The sequence below is a fragment of the Erpetoichthys calabaricus genome, chromosome 7 (assembly GCF_900747795.2).
Source record: "Erpetoichthys calabaricus chromosome 7, fErpCal1.3, whole genome shotgun sequence".
Lineage (NCBI taxonomy): Eukaryota > Metazoa > Chordata > Cladistia > Polypteriformes > Polypteridae > Erpetoichthys > Erpetoichthys calabaricus.
Window position 1 is genome coordinate 26,114,266 of NC_041400.2, and position 15,740 is coordinate 26,130,005.

Here is a 15,740-nt window from a genome sequence, read left to right on the forward strand (position 1 = left end):
TAACAGTAAGTGCAATTATCCATATTACTAACGGTAGACAACGGATAACTAATGGAGTCATGGTCACGGCTCCAAAACGAAAAACAATGAACACAGGTGTCTACAACGCGCTTCTCAAATAACGCAACCAAAGGAGTCACGGCTCCAAAACGAAACATCTCAACTAACGGACATACAGAGACGAGCCCGCCTGAATACAATTAATGAACGCAGGTGCCTACAACGCGCCTCTCAAACAGCAGAGGCAATAGATAAACGGCAAAGAAAGGAACGACAAACAGCCGTTAAACAATTCCGCCAATTAGCTGACAACGCATTCTGTAATGCGTCCACTATTAATGAACATTCATTATGATTAATGAATATCATTTGCTGTCATTGTCATTCACTTAACTTCCCTGAAGAAACAACTGGCAATACAACTAATGAGTTTACACGTTGTTGTCAAAGGGGTCAGGTTAGACTGCCTCCTTTAGATGAATATCCTGAATATCTACGGATGCTTCTAACTAACAATGTACCCGAAAGTAAAAACTTTATGGACTGCATTAGATCCTACAATACAGTGATCCCTCGCTATATCGCGCTTCGCCTTTCGCGGCTTCACTCTATCGCGGATCTTATATGTAAGTATATTTAAATATATATCGCGGATTTTTTGCTGGTTCGCGGATTTCTGAGGACAATGGGTCTTTTAATTTCTGGTACATGCTTCCTCAGTTGGTTTGCCCAGTTGATTTCATACAAGGGACGCTATTGGCAGATGGCTGAGAAGCTACCCAACTTACTTTCTCTCTCTCTCTCTTGCGCTGACTTTCTCTGATCCTTACGTAGGGGGTGTGAGCAGGGGGGCTGTTCGCACACCTAGACGATACGGACGCTCGTCTAAAAATGCTGAAAGGTTATCTTCACGTTGCTACCTTCTGTGTGCAGCTGCTTCGTGAAGCGACATGCTGCACGGTGCTTCGCATACTTAAAAGCTCAAAGGGCACGTATTGATTTTTGACTTTGTTTTTCTCTGTCTCTCTCTCTCTCTCTCTCCCTGCTCCTGACGGAGGGGGTGTGAGCTGCCGCCTTCAACAGTTTTGTACCGGCGGTGCTTCGCATACTTAAAAGCCAAACAGCCCTATTGATTTGTTTGCTTTCCTCTCTGTTTCCTTTGAAGAGGAAGATATGTTTGCATTCTTTTAATTGTGAGACAGAACTGTCATCTCTGTCTTGTCATGGAGCACAGTTTAAACTTTTGAAAAAGAGACAAATGTTTGTTTGCAGTGTTTGAATAACGTTCCTGTCTCTCTACAACCTCCTGTGTTTCTGCGCAAATCTGTGACCCAAGCATGACAATATAAAAATAACGATATAAACATATGGTTTCTACTTCGCGGATTTTCTTATTTCGCGGGTGGCTCTGGAACGCAACCCCCGCGATGGAGGAGGGATTACTGTAGTTCATTTGCTTTTGCATCTACCGGGGTAAATATCAGGCCACCACCTGGCAATGGCCCATACTGCTTTCGCGTATGTGGACAAATATTACATCGGATTGGAACAGTGCACCCTGAGCCAAATCACAAACGCAAATATGCACAGATCTACGTGTTAGATCCAGATGACGCAATCTATCAACGAATGAACCTTCCTGAAAAGAAGCAATGCACAGAGCTGATAATGACAAACGTCGCTGAAGTCATAGAGTCCAGCGTTCATCTGACATTAAAGTTAAAGTTATAGATACTCCATACCAAGGAAAACTCATTCAAGGACAACACACCATCTTTACTACAAATGTTGTGTATAAAGAAATATTCCAATAGATCTTTCTAATGTGCCATGCTATGGGTTCTTTACTTCCTTTGTTCGTCATCTACGCCTTTACACTCCAATATATCTCATACATTCATCAATGTATTTCGGGTTACCCAACACCAGGGGTTGGCGAGCAAAGCGAGCAGGGGGCGGAGCCCCCTAGTAGGACTATAATTAATGACTGAAGCAGTTTTAGTCAAATTTTATGGGATCATAACAATTGCAAGCATATATTTTAAATTAGCAGAAATTGAAAACGGACAATGACTCAGTTTGATTAGTTGCACTTACGTCTTAAGCAAAGTAAGGAAAAATTTAAAGGTAACCTTGTGATTGTGGACTGTCCCGTCCAATACAGACCAAAGGTTTTCAATAGGGTTCACAACCGGGGACTAATATGGCCAATAGAAAACACTCATTTTGTGTTCCACAACCTTTTTTTTATTTTGTCTTTGATTTAGCTATCAGTTAAATAAAGGAGATTATCTAGTGGGACTTCAACCTCATTTCTTGGATTTTTTTCAGTAGATCTAGTTGTTTTTTTTAAAAATTAATTTTCTTAACTCGAAGATGCTTCTTTTTGTTAATCAATTAATTGATTTGCTATTTTTCAGTCATGTAATTATGGGACTTAATCTTGTACTCCCCACCCTTTCAACTCTCTCCTTCTTTCTGCCATTGTAAATATTGTATTCACACAAATAGTTCACGGTGAACACACAATGGTTCAAATTTGACCAATTTACCTGCCTACTTGTTAACTACTTCGTTTAAGACTAAGAACTGACTGAAATAGTAATCTTTTTTGGAGATTTTTGCAAACAGAGTTTGTGGCATGCCGTATCATTTAATTAAATTGAATTTATTTGGTTTTTGATTATTAGGTGATAATAAAATTTTTAAATATTAAAAAAAAATATTTTTAATTTTTGTAAATGAAAAACTGTTAAACTTAATTTGAAAAAAAAAACACTTTATAAAATTAATTAACTACAATTAAACACAGCAAAACTTACTTTTTTAAAATATGTGGTCCATTTTTAAAATTTAGACTTGCATTAATGAAGTGTTACTCACTTAGTATAAATTTTAATAATTTTGTAAACTGAAAAGGTTGTAAAATTGTTTTCATATATATGCTGTACTTATGTATGTAATATTTTCTATTTTGTAACAGCTCATGTGCAGATATTCTTCCAGTGGAAATTGTTCAAGCATTGATGGATGTGATGTGTTTACAGCTACAGAGCCTACTGCAGTTGCTTTACGAGAACAAAATCAATGAAACGGAAAAAGGCCTAGAGCATAGAATATTTGAAGACAAGGAACAAGAAAGTGAGAAACTGATTAAGCTCTTTTTAGTCTCCTTTATTTCGAGAAAATTCTTCATCATATTATTCATTTTTTTACCAACCTTTAAAAGTGTTTGTCCCAACAAGAATTAGCCCTGAATGATATACCAGCAGAGTCACACACAAGCAGAAAAATCCACACTATCACATTAGGGAGAGTTTTGAGTTGCCAGTCAACTGTACTGTGTGTCTTTCACCTAAGGAGTGATGCCTGTCTCCTGTGATGAAACACACACAAACTTTTATAGAATATCCTGATTGCACAAGTAAGTTAACCAAGCCCAGAATACAACTGGAGAACTCTATGAAGTGACAGTGCTGTCAGTAGTTCCATTTTGCAAACCAGGAATTATTCTGTATCTTCTTATCTAATTATTTAAATTGTGTCTCCCGTTTTTTGCCTTTTTAGAAAAATATGTCAAGAGCAGACATATTGTGGAGTCACAGCTTGCTGACTTTTTAGTATTCCTTCGTCGTATTATCTCAGCAAATAGCAGCAAAAGAAGCTCTGCGTTTATCAGATGGGTAGATCCTCTTACAACAATCATTTTCCATAAAACTGCATCAGGTAAAAGTAATGTTTATTAATACATTTTATTGCATGAACCATACTTAATTATATGGTCATATAATATATATGTAGCTTCTATAAAATTTTTATTTCTTCTTGGGGACAAATAAAGTTTTATCTATCTATCTATCTATCTATCTATCTATCTATCTATCTATCTACAGTATGTGTTTGTATATACAGTAAAATATAAATTTATTTATTTATTTGCGTGTGTGTATGTATTTAACTTTATAAATCCTTGCAATAAACTGAATTGCATTGGAAATGCTGTATTAAAAATAAAGATGGCTGAATGAGTTTGGACTTTACTGAGCTTACCAGCTGCCATTTTAATAGTAATTTATAGATTAATTGGTGCAAAAAATATTGAATGTGTTTATATTATGGTTTAATTACTTTATATGTGTGAAATACGTCATATACATAATTGGTATTTCCATTAGTAATACATTTAGTAAAAAATACATTGACCTTGTCATTTTACTGCATTAAAGTTACTTCAGTAGCCTTATGCTATTGACTTCAACGCATCCATCAGTTATTATTGTCATTACCTATGTACTATTTGGTCTGTAAGGTTATTGAAACACAAAGGCTGTATATTCTTATTTCATGTACTGCCACACATATGGTATGATTCTTTCACAGGCTACTATGGAGAATGGCATGTGGCTGTGATTGTGTCAATTTCAGCTACTGATTTTTGTTTTTAAATTGATAACACATATTGTATAATTAAATGTCTGTAACGCCATAATAAGTAAAATACTTTTTATTTATTTTAATCCTTAAGGTGTTCCACTAGTTAAAAATCTGAGAGCCAGATTATTGACATTTCATATTTTTGAGGCTTTGCTTCCAGCTTGTTCAGATCCATCACAGATTAAGCAGGTAAAATATTGTATTTTTAAGGAAATATTGTGAAAATGACATTTAACACTATTCCACTAGCCTAAAATGCAAATCTGTAGAATATGGGAAGTAAACAATTCCAGACTTGAGGAGACCATGCAAACTCCATACAGATAGTGATTCAGAATCTGTGAATCTGTGAGGCAGTGGTACCTAATATACTAGCATGCCATTAAAATAAATAATACATTTAACTGAATTTTTTTTAATTAAATCATTATATGATTGTGTGTTAATATCTGCCGAAAATATTTACTCTCATTTTATGCATAACTAAAACCAAAATAAAATTATTATTATTAGTATTATTATTATTGTTATTATTGACATTTACAAAAGCTCTGATCAAATGCACATGTTTTTTAACTCATTAAGATGAAGATAAATTTCTGTCATTTTGACAAAGTGATTTCGTAAACTTCAAAAGAGTGAATTATATTGAAGTATTCTTAAAAACAGTCATTTATCATTTCAGCTAAAGATATTATCCTTTCATATAGTATATAGTTTAAATGGAAAGCTAAAAAATATACCACTTTAACCCTGAATTGCTATAAATTGCTATTTATATACAAAATATGTCTTCTACAGCTGTCTTTTCATGAATAAGGCTTTGCTCAGTGATTTCATGTCCACAGTAGAGGATTTAAGTACATTTGTTTTAGTTTCTGTGTATTTACCTATGTGACATTATCTCTTAATAGCTGTTTTATCCTTATAGTAGATGTTTCTAAAGCTTTTTTTTATTGTTTTAGCTTGTAGATAAGCTGTTTGGGCTGCTGTCTACATGCATGTGGGAAGAGCCCTTTGCCGTTAACAAAGAACTAGAAAATTCATTGAAAAATTCTCAGCAGGCAAGTCTGTTTTTCTTCTTTATTTATTTTTAAAAAGATTAATACAAGAAACAAGCATTCAGTTAAATGGTCATTATCTAGGCATACCCATTTTGGCTAGTTTTTGCCAAAACTCTCAACTTGTTCTGGCCTTGAGAATCTTTACGAACAAGACCTTTACTACCTCTTGGTCTCATCCCCTACACATTCATCACAATACTCTTGTACTTTCCTTCCTCTCTTTAAAATTCTAAAAATTCATTTAATCATTCTCAACTCTACTAATTATAACTTTCCTTCCTCTTCTATAAGAATTAAGCACAACTCATTCACACCATTTAGTTTATCACATGGCTTAGATAATCTTGGTTAGAATGCAGACATCACTCAGGATTTGTTTTGTGCACAACTTAAACATGATGCCACTGCCAAGTCTGCACTTCTGCTAAACTGCACAACTCCGTAATTTTTTTCCAAGACAACTCCATTATTTTAATTAGGATCCTTTTCTGATAATTGTGTTGCCAAAACCAGGGTATGCAGTGTTGCCAAACCATTAAAGAGCAATCTTTCTTTCTTTCTTTCTTTCTTTCTTTCTTTCTTTCTTTCTTTCTTTCTTTCTTTCTTTCTTTCTTTCTTTCTTTCTTTCTTTCTTTCTTTCTTTCTTTCTTCACTACACCCACCCCAAATGTGAAAACTCCCAAACCCATATACCTGTTTTTAGTATGTTTCACCATTGTAAACTCTCATGTAAAAAGTAACATATTCAAAATGAAACTCTGTTTTGCTTATCATAACCTATAGTGATGTTATATTTAACATAATCTATGAAGTGAAATTTGGGCAGCCGGTAAATGGTAGTGTGATGCACTTTGCCAAATGTGTACTTCTTTTTACTGTGTACACCATGGCATGGCAGTAACTTTCTATTTTATTACTGTTTAGCAAATATACATGCTATAAAGACCTTGAAATTGGTACAGATTGATGAATTTAAGCATTCCTGGTCAGCAATGGAAATCACACCTTGCTTTACTTCTTTATATGTACTGCATTGTGCTTCTGTAAATACTAACCTTTGTCAATACAGTATACCAATAATCCAGTCATCCACCAATAACTTTTAATGTGGAACCAATGTAGGACACTCTTCAAGACAAAGAAGCTTTTATCTGTTGCTCCACTACACAATAATAACCTTTTCAGCCATCTCAAATCTACTCAGCATTTCATTTTTGAAAAACACTCGGGACTCAGACACTAAGATAACTGTATATACAATAGATAATTGATTTGCATCTTATAAACAATTACTCTTTGGATTTAACTTACCAGCAATACAATTTTTTCACTATTTAAAAAAAAATATTTATACAATTTCCAGACCTCCCATCCATTTCTACTCCAGAGGCAATCCTGATCAGTCTTGAACATTCAGACAGCATTTCAACAGTATATAAAAACATCTCAAAGAGTGTTCCTTTCAATGATCCTAAGGTACAGTGGGAGAAGGACCTTTCAATTAACATCTCAGAAAAGGAGTGGAAGTCTTCCATACATTGAATTCACTCTAGTTCAATGTGCACCAATTACTCAGTAATTCAACTTAAAATATTTAATTGACTACACTTATCTCTTTTAAAATTGTCAAAATTTTACCCAGGGCAAGATCCAACTTTTGAACATTGCCATATAGCTCTAGCATCACTAAACCATTTGTTTTGGGAGTGCAACAAATGAATGTCATTTTGAACAAAAATCTTAAAAAACTTACAGACTGCCTCAATCCCAACCCAATAACAGCCATAATTGGTATACTCCCACATAGGCTTAAAGAGGATAAGGACAAATTGATTGTAATAGCCTATACCACACCACTAGCTGGTAAATTTATTTTGCCTAACTGGAGTAATCCCAACCTACCTTTTATAACTAAGTGGGTAACTGACGTTCTATAATATCTGAAATTGGAAAAAAATCCAATTTTGGCTTAGAGGATCTGGCCAAAACTTTTTTTTAAACATGGAAAGACTTAATTGAAAAAAAAATTTAAATAAACATTCATAAAGGGGGAAAACATTTTTTGTGCGCTTTTTTATATCCCTGCTCTTAGCTCTCCTTTTCTTTTTCTAGGATAGGGGTTGAATTCTTGTTCTGTTAGGTTCTATTTATTCTTTCATTTTTTTCAATTTCCTGAAAGTTTTTCTTTCTTGAAATTGATTTTGAACGTATTTGTTTTATAAGTTCTGCAAAATGTATGTTTGATTGTACACTATCTTACTTTCCTGAAATAAAATTAAATAATGAAAGAAAATTCAGAGTTCTGCTGTAATCTCTTTCATGACACCACCACCTAGAAATGTATGTAGCATTTTCAACAATAAGTAGTACAAGTGAACTAATAATATTAGCCCCTGGTATAAGAAAACTACAAATATTGTGTACAAAAAAGTACTTAGTTACATAGTACTCCTGATACACCTATTTATCCAACAGCATTACCAGGTAACACAGGTAGTTATTTAAAAAAATATTTACTCATTCAGTTTTCTTGTTGGATTATTTAAAATGATATTTATATAATTTTTGTTGTTTATATTGTTATTGTGTAAATAGATTGATAAATAGGTCAATGATGAACATTTTGCCATGGACACATGGGATAAATTTGCATGCTCAATGTCATACAGTGAAATGATGGTAACTATATTATCAGCCTTGTCGTTTCAAAGACCACTGCTCTAGCCATTATGCTACATAAATTGACAGACAATTCCCATTACATGGTAACTAAAAACTTTCTAAATATTTGTTCGGATAACATTTCACACTTATATATAATATTATTTTCCAGATATCTGAAAATGAAGAAGAGTGTGTTCCAATTGGAGATTTCTCTTTTGATCCTGATAAACTGATCTGTTGCACTATGGAAAGTGGGAGTATTTTGGCTCATGGATCAGGAGGAAAGGGATATGGGTTAGCCACCACAGCTATAACATCAGGCTGTTTTATTTGGAAAGTATGTTTTAAATGTAAACTAAAATAAGTTAATGAAATGTAAATAGCTTGCTTTTCAAAACAGAGAATCCTGTGGCTATAATTCATTTTTATATATAGTATAAAAATTGAGCATTCATAGTTTTCATATTCTTTCTCTTTACGTTTAGCATTTGTTTGCTCAGAGGCTGATGCGCTTGCTGCTTCCTGAGCAGCTCTTCTTTTCTCCACCCTAGCGGCTTTTAGAGGATGAAACCTTATAGATTGGAAAACCTTAATATAACATCTGCTACACATAATTGCTATAAGACCAGTCGCAATGATTTACTGGTTTAGTGGTTTAATGGTGACTTTGATTAACAGTCACTTTACTTTTCTAATTGTGACTGCTATTACACATCATTCTTCAGTTTTTTTAGTCAAGTGTGAATCAAGTTACATGTTAAATCATGAAAATATTGCTTAACATCAAGTACTCAAGCCCTCTTAATTCAGTTCAGGGTCACAGTGAGTCAGGAACATGGGGCACAAGGCAGGAATGAGCTCTTAACAGAGTGCTAGTCTGTCCTAGGTCTCACACACACACTCACAACTGGGACTGATTTAGAGATTAACCTCATCTGCATGTCTTGGGAATGTAGCAGGCCAACTGATGTACCCAAAAAAATATTCAGACAAAAAAATATTCAGACATTGATAAAACTTGTAGTCTCCACATGGACAACAACCAGGCACAGAAAAGAGCAAAATACTGGTACTTTCTATGTTAAATATACAGTAATTGCTTCATAATCTGCCCTGTCTGGTCATATTAGTTATAATACTTCACATTCTCCTCACTGGGTTTTATATGCTAATTTCTAACACTAGATATTATCTGTATACTTATAAATTAAGATTTTTGCAAAGGCCTACAGTATGTAAAAATCAAAAAGGACATTTCTGATGTTTTTGATTTCTGAAAAGAAATTTGTTAAAATTTCAGTTTTGTGTCTAACAGCAAATCCTGATTAACAAAAACAATCTATATAATTATTCTTGACTTTCATCTTGTAGTTTCATATCACTAAAGAAAACAAAGGCAATGAAGGCACCTGTGTTGGGGTTTCTCGTTGGCCCATTAGAGACTTTAACCATCGTACAACTACAGATATGTGGCTTTACCGTGCATATAGTGGCAGTTTATATCATGGAGGTGAACTGGGCCGAGCTTTATCATCTTTCACCCAAGGAGACACCATCACATGTATATTGGACATGGAAGCCAGAACTATTTCATTTGCAAAGAACAATAAGGTAATTTTTTACTAAGTATTGTCTAACACAATAGTCTTGCAATACAGATCACACAAAACACATTATCTTTAATAAATCATATGAAAAAGTGAATAATCACTATTCCAGATGTTTATAATAATACAAATTCCATCTGTACATGAAAGATGCTGTAATCATAAAGAAAATACTGTGACTATATCCATTTCGCTCAGTCATGCACACAGTGTTTTTTTTTTCTGAGTAAATTTTTATGAAAGACAATAAGTGAAATACAGAACAAAACAGGAAGTATAAAATTGCAAGATAATAAAGATAAAACAGATAAAACACCCCATATCCCAACACAGTGAGGAACAATAATAAACATAAATGGAGAAAGTGAATAAAATGGAGCCTGCGTGATTAATCATATACAGAGTAAAAGCAGTGGTCCACATTATATATTAATTTTAAATGCTAACATCTCACTGCAGTTTACAAAGATATATATTATAGCCAGAACTGATCAGGGTGAAATGACTTGAAAAGAGTCACACAGTGAGCCAGAATGAAAAATGTACCTAAAGCTATTTGTTGTGAAGACCAATGTAATTAACATTTAGGTCATATACCCAGCATAGAGGTTATATGAAATGCTGAGAAAGTTTGAGTCTTAGTTAAAAAGTGACTATACAGTATGCCAGTTGCCACAAGTAATGGGGATAATATGCTGTGTATTAACAAGTACAACTAGGTAGGTTAGGTAGCCTTAATAAAATATAAATAAGCTTATGTCCAGCTTGAGCAAGTTCACCTACTGTATTGTAAAATCTCAGATTATTTGTATGGGTTCACATCATACAGTTTATAGGCCCTTATCCAGAAGGTTGTAATTTTTACCGTTCTTCTCAATTTACCAAATTAAGATCATAAACATTACACTTTTTCTTATGTGAAACTCCCAAATGATTTGAACCTTGTAGTCCATTTCTGATTCCGCATTATAATGAAATACTGTACAATATTAAAGATCTAATACAGATTTATTTTTTTACAACAGGAACCAAAATTGGCTTTTGAAGATGTGGATGCCTCAGAACTATACCCTTGTGTGATGTTTTATAGTAGTAACCCTGGCGAAAAGGTGAACAACCATTTTTTTGTTGAATTTTGGTCAACAAGTGTTTTTAGATTTAATAGTAACATAGTTTAACTGTCTTGTCTTATTAATTTAATTTTGATTGTATCATTAAAAACAAGATGAGGTGAGGAGGAGGTTGATGTTGGTCTTTTACCATCGCATTTTTTATGCACATAAGTTTGTCAAGCATGGTCCTATTTTTTCTGCTTTCTGGATCAACCCTGAAGGTTGCTGAGGGTTGTATTGGTGTTACTGGTGTTCCCAGAAGGAGGTGTTTCATCTCGCAGGGCACCCTGGATATCATCGAGATGAGTCGCAGCACACGGCTCAATGGCAACTCTGGTCTGTACCGGGAACTGAGAAGGACAGCTGCAAGGGCTCTGAGGGCAGATAAAGAGGCGTGTGTTAGAGGAATCTGTGGGCAAGTGACACACCATCTGTGGTCTAGTGACCCACATCCTGCTTACAGAGGAATCGAAGCATTATGCACATCTGAATCTGTTCCTCGGAGAGTTGCAGTCAGGGCGGCTGATGGAACAGTCCTTATGGATGACACTGCAGTTGTGACCCGCTGGCTGGCTACTTTCTGGGCTGGCTACTTTGAGCAGTTGTTCAAAGCTGATCCTCCGGCTAGGATGTTGGATATCTCTGGGTCCACGGTTCTTGAGGCTGATCCTCCAATTAGCTGTGAACCACCCAATCTCACTGAGATTGCACAGGTGGTGAACCAACTGAAGGGGGGAAAGGCTGTAGTGATCTGTGGTATCTGGGGTGAACTTCTCCAGGCTGGTGGTCTCCTGGCATTGCAAGCAATCTTTGCTTCCATTTGGGAGACTGGGATCAACCCAACTGACTGGAAAACGGGACTTGTCATTCTTATCTGGAAAGGGAAGGGTGATCGCGTTGATTGCAGCAGCAACTACAGGGGGATAATACTGCTCTCAGTGCCGGGTAAGGTCCTTGCTAGGGTCGTCCTCAATAGGATCCGTGATCACTTGCTCACCTACCAGCGACTGGTTTTACAGTCTGGTTTTACGCCTAAGAAGTCTACCGTCGACCTCATCCTGGCACTGAGGGTTCTCATGGAGTGCAAACGCAAATATCGGCAGAGTTTCAACCTTTGTCAATTTTTGTAAAACGTTCGACTCAGTTGATTGAGCTGCCCTGTGGGACATCCTTAGGGTTCGCGGGATCCCCTAAAGGTTGCTGGATATTATGGCCGGCCTGTACACTGGTACTGTGAATGATGTACAGAATGGAGGCAGAACCTCTGTGTCTTTCCCAGTTGATTCTAGGGTTCGTCAGTGGTGTGTTCTTGCTCCTACTCTGTTCAGTGCTTGTATGGACTGGGTGTTGGGCAAGGTCATGGGGTCCAGCGGCTGTGGGGCATCTGTTGGTGAAGAAAGATTTACGGATCTTGACTTTGCTGATGATGCTGTGATCTTCACGGAGTCAATGGAGGCTCAGATCCAGGTGCTCGAGAGATTGAGCGAGGAATGTGAGTGTCTGGGCTTGCGAGTGTCCTGGATAAAAACCAAGATCCAGGCCTTTAATGACCTCTTGGGCACAGCCATCAGCAGTGTGTCTGTTTGCGGAGAGAGTATTGACCTTGTCGAGAGGTTTACTTACCTTGGCAGTGACATTCATGTCTCTGGTGACTTTTCCTATGAATTTCAGTAGACAGATTGGGAGAGCATGGGGGTGTCATGGGGTCGCTGGAAAGGGGTGTGTGGCACTCCCGATATCTATGTAAAAGGATGAAGGTCCAAGTCTTTACAGTCCTGGTGCTTTCTGTCTTGCTATATGGTTGCAAGACATGGACGATATTCAGTGACTTGAGACGAAGACTGGACTCTCTTGGTACTGTGTCTCCCCGGAAAATCCTTGGGTACCGTTGGTTTGACTTTATGTCGAATGAGTGGTTGCTCATGGAGTCCCGAATGAGACACATTACCTGCATTGTGAGGGAGCGTCAGTTACGGCAGTATGGCCATGTGGCGCGTTTCCCCAAGGGTGATCCAGCTCGTAAGATCCTCATTGTTGGGGACCTGAATGGCTGGACCAGGCCAAGGGGTCACCCACGTAACACCTGGCTGCGGCAGATAGAGGGTCATTTCCAGAGGGTGGGACTGGACCGCGTGTCTGCCTGGGGGATTACCAACTGGGATCCTGAGTTGTTTAGTCGTGTAGTGGGTGCAGCAACGCACTGTACCAGTGCATGCTCCCCAACTTGACTTGGATCAGAATATTACCACATCTTACTACTTTAAAAAGATTTACTACTGTACATCCTTAAAATATCTGAATTCAAACTGTGTAACGGACTATCTTCATAATCATTGCACATTTAATAAATACAATATTTTTAGAGAGCAATTGAAAAATTTAAGAATTTTAAGGTATAGTCATCAAACTTTGAGTGACATGATAGTCGACACTATAAGCATGGCATATGCTGAACAGGAAGCAATTCATATCCTTTCTTTCCAGTATATGAGACACCTGTGAATGATAAATACTGAGTTTGGAGAAAGAGTAATAACAGAATATCATCCTTTTATTTATTAAACAGAACACAGTAACAAAACACAACCCAAGCAAGCAAAAAAAAATATCATAGCCAATAATAATATGCTTCAAAGACGATCCATGGAAATTGGCACTCAACCCTCCTTGATAAAGAAAGCTGTATGGCTAGAGAGCCCCTGTAAAATGCTTCATTATGTAGGATAAAACAGCAAATAAAATAAAAAGATTCAGCCCAGGTCTAACATTTTTCTTGGGAATTACATTAATGAGTTCTTGCCATTTTCTTAAAAAAATCTAAACATTACCTAATAAAGAGAATTATTTTTTTCCAATTTGAGATAAGACATTTTGAGATAACATAAGACGTACATTTTCCAATGGGTTTTACAGATTAGAATTTGTCCAGTTGAGCAAAATACTACAAATATTGTAAGTACTGTGGTATAGGATGTTACAACTGATTTTTCATAGGACACTTTTATCCCATCTGGTATTACTATATATATTGCTATTAGCCAGGAGTGATTTTAAATCCAAAGCTATGTGAGAGATGTGAAAAAATATTGCCTCAATTATTTTATGTGATATTTCTAAAACATGATCAAGCAATGCAGACACTTGATGACATCACTCACAAGCTGGATCATTTTAGACAATTCTGGATGAGATATATGTGAATGATGATTACAGGGTGAATTCCTTGAAATTCTTTTCATATATAGTTACTTGCAGCTTTGTCTTGATAAATGATTTTGACCACTGCTATCCCTCAGACAATTTTTTTGCCACTTCCATATTCTGGTCCTTTGAAAAACAAATTTTAAAGACTTTTTTTAACATGACAGGACATATCTATGGGTGAAAGACAAGTGAAGCTGGGCAGGTTGCTTTTTTGTAATGTATTTATAGAAGAATATGCAAATACAGTGGAACCTCGGGTCACGACCGTAATTCGTTCCAAAACTCTGGTCGTAACCCGATTTGGTCATGACCTGAAGTAATTTCCTCCATAGGATTGTATTTAAGTACATTTAATCTGTTCCAGACCATACGAACTGTATGTAAATATATTTTTAAGCACAAATATAGTTAATAATACCATAGAATGCACAGCGTAATAGTAAACTAAATGTAAAAACATTGAATAACACTGAGAAAACCTTGAACAACAGAGAAAACTGACATTGCAAGAGTTTGCGCTATAGCGCTACGAACCGCTCGCTAAAAACACTTTTTTTTAATGAGTTTTAAGCACAGGGAAAAAATGAACATTTGAAAAATCCATAATTTAATAAACAACCGAGAAAAGTAACATTGCAACAATGCACACTACGAACCGATCGCTGTAAACAGAAGTGAAGTGGAGGTTAAAATCCCATAGAAAAAAGTCTTCATTAAATACAACGAGGTTAAAACAATCTCTCTGTGTTGTGTGTGCGAGCGTGCGTGTGTGTGTGTGTCTGTGTCTCTCTCTCTCGCGCGTGTGTGTGTCTCTCGCTCTGTCACGTGCTGTGTCTCTCTCGCTCGCTCGCACTCTCTCTCTCTCTCTCTCGCTCGCTGCACAGGAATGCACAGGGAGAGACTGAACACATGCGGAAATCATTGGCACGCAACAAACCGAAAGGGAAACTGGCTTGTTCGTATACCGAATGTGTGGTCGTGAACAGATGCAAAAGTTTGGTGAACTTTTTGGTCATAACCCGATTTATACGTGTTCAGAGACATTCATAAACCAAGGTTCCACTGTATGTTATTAGTATAAAAATCTCTAAATGTCATAATCTCTGGCATCTCCTATAATGTGAATACTGAATAGTTTAAAGGAGGCTGAAATAGGTGATTATCATACATACAGACAACAGACAAATTGTTATTGAAATGTGTTCTACATTGATTCCATATCTTTAGTAAATGGTGAACCACTGGATTGCTGGTAAATTGACATTAATTGGTGTTGACTGAAGCACAGAACAAGGCATTCAAAAAAGATTTAGATCAGGTTTTCCTTTCTGTTGCTAAGCAAGCAAGTGTAGTTTAATGGATTTTGCCAATATCCAATGTTTTATTCTACAAAATTATAGAACTGAAAGTTGTGTAGTACCATAGGTTCTTTAGCTTAGATCTAAGTATATCTTTGTCACATTTTTAATATGTTTCTGTTCCAGATAAATGATGTGGATTATAGGAGGGGTTGTTTAAATAAATAGAGATGCTCCAAGAAAGATATAGAACCTTTGGGGAGGATTCATTTTGACAATATTAATTCTCTCTGCTATATTTAGATGGATGGAGGAAGGACCATCTTTTGAAATCATGTTTGATGTTTTCCGTAGTGC

At 36.1% G+C, this 15,740-nt stretch overlaps 1 protein-coding gene across 6 annotated transcripts in view; it reads left to right on the forward strand.

Moving 5' to 3' along the window:
• LOC114654402 (probable E3 ubiquitin-protein ligase HERC1) overlaps positions 1 to 15,740 on the forward strand; it is a 195,758-nt gene that overhangs the window by 89,247 nt on the left and 90,771 nt on the right. For all 6 annotated transcript variants that reach the window (XM_051930060.1, XM_051930063.1, XM_051930064.1 and 3 more), the window contains 7 exons: positions 2,984 to 3,141; positions 3,568 to 3,726; positions 4,526 to 4,623; positions 5,400 to 5,498; positions 8,332 to 8,499; positions 9,534 to 9,773; positions 10,795 to 10,878. In XM_051930060.1, coding sequence (XP_051786020.1) covers positions 2,984 to 3,141; positions 3,568 to 3,726; positions 4,526 to 4,623; positions 5,400 to 5,498; positions 8,332 to 8,499; positions 9,534 to 9,773; positions 10,795 to 10,878 — 1,006 coding nt within the window. The remainder of the gene's footprint in view (positions 1 to 2,983; positions 3,142 to 3,567; positions 3,727 to 4,525; positions 4,624 to 5,399; positions 5,499 to 8,331; positions 8,500 to 9,533; positions 9,774 to 10,794; positions 10,879 to 15,740) is intronic.